This window comes from Clarias gariepinus, chromosome 9 (genome assembly GCF_024256425.1).
Source record: "Clarias gariepinus isolate MV-2021 ecotype Netherlands chromosome 9, CGAR_prim_01v2, whole genome shotgun sequence".
Classification (NCBI taxonomy): Eukaryota; Metazoa; Chordata; class Actinopteri; order Siluriformes; family Clariidae; genus Clarias; species Clarias gariepinus.
In genome coordinates, this window is record NC_071108.1 from 22,428,660 (window position 1) to 22,441,408 (window position 12,749).

The following is a 12,749-nucleotide window of genomic DNA, read 5'->3' on the forward strand; positions in this document are numbered from 1 at the left end:
TTAAATAACTTCCCTAAAACAATGATATAACGACCATGTATATCCGCAATAACATTATGATGCTCAAAAGAGATGTTTGGATTAATAAGAATTGAGACACCCCTAGCTTTGGCCTGAAAGGTAGAGTGGTAGTGCTGCCCTCTCCAACGCGACATAAGACGAGAACTGCGAATGTGAGTTTCTTGTAAAAATGCGATTGCAGTGTTAAGTTGTTTAAGGTGTGAGAGCACCTTCCTTCTCTTGACCAGATGGTTTAAACCCTTAACATTCCAGCTCACAAAGTTTAAAGAACTATTCATTCTCCCTGAGAGGAGATGCAGGTAGATAAACATAAATAATAATGAAATGCCTAGCGTCAGCCTTAAAACAGAAGTGTAAAACACAGAGCAACCTATCAAAGATACACCGTGTACAAAAAACTAACAATACTGGCTTCGGAGATCCCCCACCCCTGGCCCCCACACCCCTCCCCCACACCCCACTGCCCCCAAACAAACAAAGATAGCTGCTAACAAACAAAGCAGCAAGCTTTTCCATTCTTTCATTCTCCACCTAACTAATCTTCCTGCCGCTAACCACACCATCTTCTGCTCCGACACAGTTTACAAAAACTAAGAATTAAATATATAAATAGAGTATTTCAACACTCCAATACTGAAATCTGAAAAACACACCACCCCTCCCCCCACGTCACATTGTAACACTAAACATGCAAACACAAGTAAGTCACTCGTGATTAGAAATAGAGAAAGTAATAGTAGAAAAATAATAATAACCTCTTCACAAGTTTAACACAGTAAACATGGCTAGATTTTTAGTTAGAAATGGTACTTTCCTGATAACTGTTGTTGCATATTAAAAAAAAATAATAATACAGTGCAGTACGTAGTTTTCGGCAGACTGTTTATGTGTTTCTGCGTCTCTTCCACCGAGCGTAGCCACTTCTTCTGTCCGGTAGAGAGAGTTATCCGGAGCCGTGCTGGATACAGGAGAGAAGGCCGGAGTCCACGATTGTATAACTCAGTCTATACTCAGCTCGCTGGCTTAAAACTTCGGGAGCGTAATCTTCTACAATACGAACCTGCTGTATTTCAGCCTCCCTCTCCGCCAAGCCTCCCAAACCAGAAGGTCTTTAACCTGGTAGCGGTCTCTGACCTGAAGCGGGTTTGGATGTAGGTATGCGGTGAGCTCTGTCAATCTCAGGCGGGGATGGAAGCGTTTCACTCCCAAACACCTTGCACAGAAATTTTTGGAAGAACTCGGTAGGGAGTCCACTCTCAGTACCCTCCGGAAGACCCAGGACACGCAGGTTTTGTCTCCTGCTCCGGCCTTCTAGGTCTACGACTTTGGCCGTTAACTTAGTGTTACTTTCCCGAAGTCCGGAGCAGATGTTCTCCAACTCGCTCACCCGCTGGCTCAGGTCATCTGTAGCGAGTTCTAGTGAAGGTAAGCGCTGTCCATGGTCCTCTATTTGGGCCTGAATTTGGTCTAGCTTACTTTCCAGTAAACTAAACGAAGATTTAAATTCAGCCGCTGACGCTTCACAGTGTTTATCTAACAGCGCTGAGATAGTCTCGACTGTTAGAGCGGTCGCAGTGTCGTCTTTTTCCCCCGGCCTTAACACTCCTAGTAGCCATTATAAATGAAAAAAGTATGTAACCGTGGGGTAGAGTATAAAGTTATTATATCCTAAAGATTAAGTTTAGCATTTAGAAACGGATAAGGGAGTGAAGAAATGTAAAATTGTCGGAGCACCTAACTCGCAAGGCTACTCCATGTGGCTGCTAACCGGAAGTCGGTATTTAACTTTTTTGTAGGACTAATCAAATTTACAAGATACGGACAGTCTCTTCAAAGAATATCTGGTACGTAATGCTAATCAGTAGAAGTAACTGTATTGTTGGGCTCTTTAGAATATCACAATATCCATTTAGCCTTCAAAAATGATAAGTTAAAGCTGCTATTAGATGGCATCAGATCACAGGTGTACTTAGGAAAGTGCTTTCAAATTTGTGAGAAATCAGCGTGGGTAAAATGTTAGTGATGAAATACTAGAAAAACAACTACAGGGAAAAATGCAGTGCAAACAGGCTCTTTGGAATTTTGTATTAGTCTAGTGATTTCATTTTTGCTTTTTTGTGTGTATTAATAGGATACAGATGGCTGTGCTGCAAAGAGGATCTTGAACATGTTGTATTTGGCATCTACAGCATCAATGTTGGAGGTCATTCCACTACCCCTCCAGTTGATGTTGGAATAGTTATTGAGGGTGTTAAAGTGCTTCACGAATTGGGAGACATTGCGACTGCATTGTTATACAGTTATCCTCAGCAACTGAAAACATTCTTTGAGGTACTTCAGAAGATCTTCCTCCTGCTGGATGCTACCGGACTTTCACCAAAAGTACAGATCCTGAAAAACAAACTTTAAGTATAAACCAACATCGAGCACTTGAGTTTGTTGAGTTCTAAATGTAGGCCTTTTTTGCACTTACTGAAAGTTTTGGATGCAATATATTTAGGCTTTGTTTGTATATGATAGGAAAAAATAGGGGTAAATGATGTTAAATTTGTTAATATGGTAAATTAACAAATTTTTAGTTGGTATTTTTGACCTTAAGGACAAGGTTGTGCATTTTCCTTTAAATTTTATTTTATTTTTTTAAGATTCATACAGTGAGAACCTTTTTTTTCCTTATGTAAAAGTAATGTCCAGAATACTGTTGAAAGAAAAGTTGAAGATAACCAACTTTAATGTTGCTTTTTCTTGTCAAACACATAATTCCCCCCCACCCCCACCCCCTTTAAATGTGTCTAAGTAAAAAAAAGGGGGAAAAACGTTAATGCAAAATATGTTGCATTTTGTGTACAGTATGTCTTTTGTGTTGTTGGACCATAATATTCTCAATTTCTCGATCGCACGTTGTGAACATAATTGCATGGCTTGTCATGTCAAAATACATGCCCACTGCAGACATGTCGAAAAGGTTTAGGATAAAAGAGATGATTGCCTTTACAATATACTAGAAAGACACCTGCTTAACTCTAATTTCACAATAATATTAAGCGAGTATCTAGCAAACACAAGTGTCTTTTATCATAAACTCCTTTAAACTGCAGCAGACATGTATTTTCACAAAAAAAAAGACAAAATTGTATACAAGTATTCTTAATAGTTTCTTAAAGGTAAAATCTGAATGTTTAGCAATGTAACTTGTATCTCTTCTTGCCCCCAGCTAATGTGGTAAAATGGTGCTTTCACAGAGTTGCTGAATGAATTCACTTATGTTTAGTTTATTTATATTAAAAATGAAAAGTTTAGTTTTCCGTCTGCTTATTGAAATAATTATAAGTTTTAACCGTATTTATTACAACATAAATATTTAAATTAGACAGTTCTAAACTGTAAAAAAGATGTTCATGAACTGTAAATATTACAGAGTAAACCCTGGAATTTGACGAGTATAAACTGTTTTTAGCATCATAAATATGTTAGACAGTTATAATCCGTAAAAAAACAACAATTAAAATCCGTAAAATATACAGTGGTTGAAATCCCGTAAAACTAATAATGTTGCTACCGTATTTTTGACAGTAAAGTTCTGGCAACCACAGCTGACGTTTTTTTACCGTAAAATTTACGGTTTATTTTTTACAATGCATCTGTGTGTGTGTTAAAGTAGTCCTAAACAATGACCCCCTCCTCCTCGCCCCCGTTGGGAGTGATTATTTCAAAATTATTGTGTGCAGGTTAAAGATTCCAGTCTAAGTTCACATCTGTTCATGTGTTTTTATGGGTAAATTTTGCTCTGGGACAAAATGGTATCCTGGCTTCTCCTTGTGGTCTAAAGGCGCAGAAACAACATTTCAGAGAAGTGATTCATTTCCTTAGGCACGGTTCCAGTTTTTGGCCACATGATGGCAGTGTTGGAAAAAGGGACAGATTTAGTCAAGTAGAGTGGTATGGTTTATATTGTATATTTGTGTCAAAGGTATACAAGACTCACTTTGTCCCTGACTTACGAACAATCCCGACCAACAAATGTGCTCCTGGAACAAAACTTGTTTGTAAGTAGGGGACAACCTGTACAAGTATTATTTAATATCAATCAATATTATTGATTAATATCAATAATGTTAATAGATTTTGTAAGAGAAACTTGTCCTCTAGCCTATTCATTTTAGAGATAAGGTAAGTAAATGGAGAAAACTTATAAATGCTGATTTTACAAATTTATTTTTTTATACTTTTTGGCTATTTTTGAGTTTTCATGTAACTGCTTTGTGAGCACTTTGGTTATGCGAAAATTCTCTTACCTCTGCTGTCTCTGTCCCAATTTTCTCACAATCATAAATGTGACCAAGAGAGCGGTTGCTGCTGTCTATGGCAGATTGAGCAGTGCGCATCACCTCTTGTTCCAGCTGCCTCTGTCGTCGCGCTACAGGGTTTATTGTGCTTTCTTCTTCCCCACCATCGCTGAAGTTAAAGCCGCTTGTTGCTGGTGTGGCATGCTCTCTATCATCATCTGAAAACGGGTTGTGGAAGTTTGGATACATTACTAACTTCAGGCAAGGTTGTGAATATGTGGAGGCCTATATCAAAAGAAATGGGAAAATGTGTAAGTATGCAATGTGTAAAGGAGGCAATTGGCAAGTAACGTGGTTCAATGTTTACAATACTCTTCAATGTTGTTTCCATACAAACGTATTAAAGATTAAAACATTTGTCTTAAAAAGTCTCACTCTCTAACTCACTCCCTCACACACACAAACAGACACAAATACACACACTATTCTGTAGTGGAAGAATAAAAAGCACCCTGCTGCATCTTTAGAAAGAAAAAAAAAAACTAGCACATAAGTGTAAGCTGAATTAAAAAAGTTGGTAGACTGGTTAATACCATAGATGCCAGGTCATCCTTGGCACGTACATGCTATGTATTCTGATAGCTGTCTGTTAGTCTGTCTCTTTGTCTACAGTCCTGTGTAAAAGTTAGTGCCCCCACTTTTAATTCTATTTTTTTCTATTCTATTAGTTATATTCTATTTCTTTTTGGGGAAAAAAGAAAGAAAGAAAGAAAATCCAAAGACAACCTCAGATGAACAATCACAATGTTTTTCACCATGCCATTATTTGTTTAACAAAAATGAAGCTAAAAAAAAAAAAAAAAACATGTGGGCAATACCAAGTACCCATGGACCATGTCAGTGTGTGTGCAAAAACTACACACAATGGGTATAGAAAATAATCATTATGTAAAATAATATTTTTGTTGCTTTGCAGAATGAAATGAAGACAAAAACAGTTTAACAATTTACAAATTAAACATAGAAATAAAAGATAGAACACTTGTATGTCAGAAAAAATAATAAAAAACAATCACCAAATCCTCCAATCAATTAAAAAAACCTTCACTCCTTCCTAAAATGACTTGTAAACTTAATTAGGTAAAGCTAATTTAAAAAAATCTCCCCATAAATAAATGTATATCTTATTTTCAACATGTTCTCAATGGCACACAAAGCTTTGCACATCTAGACATTGCAATATTTACCCACTCTTCTTAACAGAACTGCTCAAGTTTAGTTATACCCTACTGTGTAAAAGTTTGGGGTCACTTTCTAACTCCATGATCGTTCCTGATTTTTATTTCTTTCTACATTGTAAAGGAATGTTAAAGGTGTCCAAAAAATGCATTAAACTCCTTTGAACAGTTAATGGTGAGATGTGTCTGCTACTTATGCTCTGTAAAGACTTCATAACGCCTCTAATCTAAGGTGCTGTTAATTGGTCATTTTTCAGGCTGATAACTCTAAATGAACTTCTCGTCTGCGGCAGAGGTAGGTTTTGGTCTCGCCCTCCTGGGATGGCCTTCATGAGAGCCAGTTTTATTAAGGTGCTTGACGGATTTTGCAAATGCACTTGAACACACTGTAAAGGCTGAACTCTGTGTCTTAAAATAACAACTAACTGTTGTTTTTGTTATTCCGTAATTACCTAATTTTATGTGTTATTTTATAGTTTTGAAATCCCCAGTATTGTTGTAGAATGTAGAAAATAAATCACTAAACAAAAACAAAGAAATTTGCAAGTGACGCCAAACTTTCGAATGATAGTGTATATATACACACACACAGTGGAACCTCAGCTTGCAGCATTCTGCAAAACAAGCAAAAATTAAAAATACATTTTGACTTGAAAAACAAACTAGTCTTCGTTTTTACGTGCCGAGTATCATGTGACACACATGCGCTTCTTGTTTTGACGCAGAGTGTCACGTGATCACAACTGAGCCAATGTTTTTTCTTTCTCTCGCGCTGTGGAATTGTGGGTAATCGTCTCCCCTGCTAAGTCTTATTGTGCTTCTCCCACTCGTATAATCAACATCCCGTGCGCATGTGTACTGTTTACTATAACACTGTGTGTATATAAAAGTTATCCTTTCACGCACGTGCACACGTAATCATTTTTATATATTTTTTTGATGTGGAATAAATATATATTTTAATAAATAATAAATATATATATATATATATATATATATATATATATATAAAATATTATAATAAATATATATTGAATATATTCAAATTCTATTTGTCACATACACAGTCATACACAGTACAATATGCAGGAAAATGCTTAGACAACTGCTCGTGACCTAAGAATAAAAGAATACGAATATGAAATAAATATGAAAATTAAAATAAGGGGTAAATTTAACTAGGGAAGAATAAAATAAAAATATACAAATAAAAGTTACAAATAAAATATCTGTACACAAAAATACACAATATAGAAAATATAGAAAATATATGGAGAAAACAAATTAAAACAAATTATGCATATTAGCAAAAACCTTCTTCCCTCAGTCAGAGCATTAAAGATGGGTCGTGGCTGGGTCTTCCAACATGACAATGACCCAAAGCACACAGCCAGGAAAACCAAGAAGGGTCAGAAATCTGGCTGATAGGCAAGTGATTAAATACTTATTTGACACAATAATTCACAAATAAATCATAAAATGATAAAAATTATAAAATGTGATTTCCGGATTTTTCTTTTTAGATTCTCACAGTGGAAATGCACCTATGCTGAAAATTGTAGACCCCTCCATGATTTCTAAGTAAGAGAACTTGCAAAATCACAGGGTGATCAAATACTTATTGACCTCACTGTGTGTATACATGTATACATATATATATATATATATATATATATATATATATATATATATATATACACATACATATATATAGATGTATATGTTGTAGTTGGTGTGGAAGAACTAGAAGAACAGAATAGTGTAAAAGAATTTCTGTTCTAATTCATCCCAAAGGTTAAAGGTGTTTAGGCATAGTCAAGTTCTTCCACACTAAACTCCGGTGCAGTACAATTTTTGAAGCATAAAATAGTATTAGTATGCTGAGAGTTCCTTTTGCTGGAATTAAGGGGCCAAGCATAACTCCTGAACCACAACCCAACACCAGTTCCAACATGACTGCGAACTTAACCTTCTTCCCACCCATGTTCCTCCATTCCTTCAGCAATCCTTGCAAGTCTCACTAAGAAAGGTACTTGAACAATACACTTACATGTAAAAATCAAGTGTTGCTCTAAACTGTAGGTTTTTTTTTATATTTAGTGCAGTATTATTTTATATAATTAAGCATTTTTTATACGTTGTTTTATATTTTGTTATATAAATAAAATTAATTAAAAGTTAAACATCGATCTTCGTGATCAGGAACGGATAAAATCTATTTACATTCCTTATTACATTACATTACATTATTCCTATGGAAAAAACTGAATCAGTGTACCACCAAACAGGTTATGAACAGAATTTAGGAACTAATTACGTTCGTGAACCGAGGTTCCACTGTATCTCTATTATTCTGATTGTTAGTTGTCACATGCACAAGACAACCTCAAGGTAAAGTTAAAAGCTGCTAGCTAAATGAGAGCTATTGAGTTATTATAATGGTAGTAAGCCAAATAATCATTCAACAATCGATAGATGAATCAATTATCAGAATAATTGTTAGTTGCAGCCCTCACAGAACACACACACACACACACAGACACACACACAAATGTGTGGGTTCTGCAGGGGGTTCAGTAAAACTAAGCAAGTTATAAAACTTACAAAACTTCTCAAATTTTATATGAGACTATATTTTAAACAAAGGGTTGTCTCACCAATTACAGTCCCCTAAATACAAACTATCTACCCATTCTGAAGTCCAATTCGTTCGTAAGTCCAACAAACTTCATCTTTTTACCAGGATAACAAAATTACCTATACACAGTATATTACTGTACAGGAATAGCACAGCAGACTTTGCATGTTCCATGATCTTGTCCTTGTTCGTGCCTATGGTTTAACAATTCATGTTTGTGAAACATTGAGCAATGTCTGCCATCTTTTCACCTCTTTTCATGGTTCTTAATTATTTTCACTTTTGTTTCCAGCGTTATTGCTTGCCGCTTCTTAGCAGTACCAGCTTCATCACTGCTGCTTTTACATTTGTTTCTAGACATCCTGGGCTTGTTGTAATTGTCAAAGAGACCGCGCTACCGTATGAAACGTACATTCACATCGACTACCAAACAGAGTTTTATCAGTAATCTTCCAGAGTTCCCAACTTCGATTAGATCACCGCCTGACCCCACAGAACTCGATCAGGTGACTTAATATTTAGAGTCGACATTTCGCTATACCTTAGATAATGTAGCTCCAGTTAAAAGAAAAATTATTAAAGATAAAAAACTTGCTCACAACAGTTTGCATACCGTCCAAACCGTTCCACGGACGATGCAATCTCACATCTCCTCCATACATCTCTCACTCACCTGGACACTCGGAGGGGGAATTATGTGAAAATGCTCTTCATCGACTACAGCTCTGCATTTAATACCATAATTCCCTCCACACTCACCACCAAGCTGGAGCACCTGGGACTCAGCTCATCCATGTGTCAGTGGATCTCCAATTTTCTGACTGGCAGACCACAGTCAGTAAGGATGGGCGGCCATGTCTCAGCCTCCATCACTCTCAGTACTGGAGCCCCCCAGGGTTGTGTTCTGAGCCCCCTGCTGTACTCTCTGTACACCTCGGACTGCATGGCCACTACCAACTCCACCACCGTCATCAAGTTTGCTGACGACACTGTCGTGGTGGGCCTGATCACCAACAACGATGAGACGGCCTACCTGGAGAAGGTTGGAAATCTGGAGAACTGGTGCCAGAGAAACAATCTCCTCCTGAACGTCAGCAAGACAAAGGAGCTGATAGTGGACTTCAGTACAAAGCAGGTGAGGAACTACCAGACCCCCATCATCAACAGGAGCCCAGTGGAGAGAGTGGACAGCTTCAGATACCTCAGTGTTCACATCACGCAGGACCTGACATGGTCCTGTCACATCTACACCGTGGTAAAAAAGGCCCGGCAGCGTCTGTACCACCTCAGACGCTTGAGAGACTTTAGACTGCCCTCCAAGGTGCTCAGGAATTTCTACTCCTGCACCATAGAGAGCATCCTGACGGGAAACATTACGACCTGGTTCGGGAACAGCACCATGCAGGACAGACGAGCTCTACAGAGGGTGGTGCGATCAGCTGAGCGCATCATCCGCATCAAGCTCCCTGACCTGCACTCAATCTACACCAAGCGGTGCTGGACCAAGGCCAGGAAGGTCGTGAAGGACCTCAGCCATCCCAACAATGGACTGTTTACTCTGTTGCGGTCTGGGAAGCGATTCCGCTCCCTGAGGGCCAACACAGAGAGACTGAGGAGGAGCTTCTTCCCGCAGGCGATAAGGTCTCTCAACCACACCACTAGGCAAAACTAACACAATATTTTCACAATTCTCACAATCAATCAATCAATCTTTATACATCCATGGACACTATGGACAACTCCACGCACATCACATCTACACTACATGTTCACGTTTACATTCTGGACCATTGCACAAAGTCACTTTAATAACCATTGCACAAAGTCACTTTTTCTATGCATACTTGCACACCATTATAGTTCTATGTGTACAATATATTTCTATTTTCAGGTTCTATTTTTTCTAGTTAAATTTTTATTTAAATTTTCTATCATATTTCTTCTATTGATATTTATTACTTATAAGTTTTAATTCTCTTTTTAAGGTCACTGGCGGTCGTGTAAGCATTTCACTACATTTCGTACTGTGTATGACTGTGTATGTGACAAATAAAATTTGAATTTGAATTTGATTTGCTCCCTGGTATAACAATCACACGGGGACTTTAAAACAGACGGCTAAGAAATTAGAACGTAAATGGCATCAAACTAAATTGTAAGTATTTCAAATAACATGGAAGGAGAGCATCCTGAACTATAGAAAAGCTCTTAGTGTAGCTGGATCAACATATCTCTCCACTCTTATAGAAAATAACAAAAATAATCCTAGATTTTTATTTAATGCTGTAGCCATATTAACCAGAAATAAGACCACTGCAGAAATCTCCACAACATCATTATGCAATAGTGAGGACTTCATGACCTTTTTTTAAATAATAAAATTGTAAATATTAGGCAAAAAATTGAGGCTTTGAAACCGAACAATGTAATTGATGCAGATGTTAATCTAGCTATGTCAGATCAGAACCTAGAATACTTTACTCCCCTTGAAGAGAATGAACTAATTTCACTCATCTCTTCTTCAAATTCATCAACCTGTATATTAGATCCTGTACCGACACATTTTCTTAAACAGATAGTACCAGCAATAACAGAACCCCTGTTGAGAATAATTAATTCTTCACTCAGCATTGGTTATGTTCCAAAATCTTTTAAATTAGCAGATATCAAACCAATAATTAAGAAACCTGACCTCGACCCCTGTCAGCTGTCCAATTACAGGCCAATATCAAACCTCCCCTTTATCTTTAAGGGCCTGGAGAAGATAGTAGCGGAGCAGCTATGCTCATATCTACACAGAAATGGCATACATGAACTGTATCAGTCAGGATTTAGGCCTCTTCACAGCACAGAGACAGCACTCGTTAAAGTAGTAAATGACCTCCTATTGGCCTCTGATCAGGGTTGTGTAACTATGCTTGTATTACTCGACCTCAGTGCAGCTTTTGACACCATTGATCACGCTATTCTTCTTCACAGATTAGAAAATGTAGTAGGATTTAACGGTACAGCCCTCTCCTGGCTCAGATCCTATCTGACCGATCGTTATCAGTATGTAGACTTAAATGGTGATTATTCGGCATGTTCTCTAGTGGAGTTTGGCGTTCCGCAGGGTTCAGTTTAAGGTCCACTGCTTTTTTCCTATTACATGCTTCCTTTGGGCAAAATAATCCGTAAGCATGGTATTAGTTTTCATTGTTATGCTGACGACACACCGTTATATGTCTCAGCAAAACCTGATGAGAAAAAACAGCTTACTAAAGTTGAGTAATGTGTGCAGGACATAAGAAATTGAATGCTACGCCTACTTCGATCAAAGGATGCAGGCTGCTTGTCAGTACCGCGTATTATGAAAAATACAGCTGGGGGCAGAGCTTTTTCTTACAAAGCCCCAAAATTATGGAATAGTCTTCCAAATAGTGTTCGGGACTCAAACACAGTCTCAGTGTTTAGGTCCTGGCTAAAAATCTACTTATTTAGCCAAGCATTTTTATAAATAGATTTGCCTTGGGTAAGAGAGCAGATCTGGGGGACTTTACATGTTTTCTTTACATCTCAGGAAGCCCTCATGTTTGTGTTTCCTTCTGGCTCTCCCTTTTAGTTATGCTGCCCTAGTTAGTCCTGCCGGAGTCTCTGCTTGCACTCTACAGGTAATATACATTCACATTATACATTGTGTGACTGTGACCATACCTAACTGCCATCTCTCCTCTTCTTCTCTTTCCTCTCAAGTTTTTTCTTGCCACTGTCGCCCTCGGCTTGCTCACCAGGGACAAACTGACCATTCTGATTCATACACATTCACATTTCATACAGACTTAAATAATTCTTTTGGTTGTTAAAGCTTCTTTGCGGCAATGACAATTGCTAAAAGCGCTACACAAATAAAGTTGAATTGAATTGAGTTGAAAAAGAAAGTTTTATTAAGATGTTTTTTTTTTTTACTATGATTGTGTTTTAATATAAATCCATGACTGCTTAAGTGTATACAGATGTTAAAATTTTATTTTAATATGTCTTTATATGTAAATATATACCTAAACATAGTGGAAGCTTTTATTTTGGTGGACAGGTCAACTGACAAAGTGAGGAATAGCTCTGCATCACAGTGGCATTATGGGTCAGAGTCAACATGGATGCAGAGAAGAGACGTACTTAAATTAACTTTTTCTGCACTTGGTTCAAGAGGCGCACATGATAATTGTGCTTTACTTATGTTCAATGCTATTAATGTACTAAAATGGATATGTTAGTAATTTTACTTAATTATTTGGCATTTCCTTTATGCTGGCATGCTTGGGCCTGTTTTATCAATTGTTAATAAACATGTTGAAAGACTTTAAAAACGATTTAGGGGTGTTTACCTATTTAAATATTTGTCCTTTTATTTTAGTTTAGTTTTCACAGTGTCTGCTGAAAAAGAGAGAAAGAGAGAAATGAACGTTCAAAAGACATCTGTATGATGCGTGTAACATTTTTTTGAACAACTGTAGCTACAATAAAAACATACTGCCAACATGGCAGAGAGTTCAAGTTAAGAGCAGCTCGTATCTGGAAAGAAGATGG

The 12,749-nt window shown here is 37.3% G+C and overlaps 1 protein-coding gene across 2 annotated transcripts in view; it reads right to left on the minus strand.

The window, feature by feature from the left end:
* Nucleotides 1-12,749, minus strand: part of snap29 (synaptosome associated protein 29) — a 48,415-nt gene that overhangs the window by 21,357 nt on the left and 14,309 nt on the right. For both annotated transcript variants that reach the window (XM_053504882.1, XM_053504881.1), the window contains exon 3: nucleotides 4,317-4,592. In XM_053504882.1, the coding sequence (XP_053360857.1) occupies nucleotides 4,317-4,556 (240 nt within the window). In that variant the 5' untranslated portion in view covers nucleotides 4,557-4,592. The remainder of the gene's footprint in view (nucleotides 1-4,316; nucleotides 4,593-12,749) is intronic.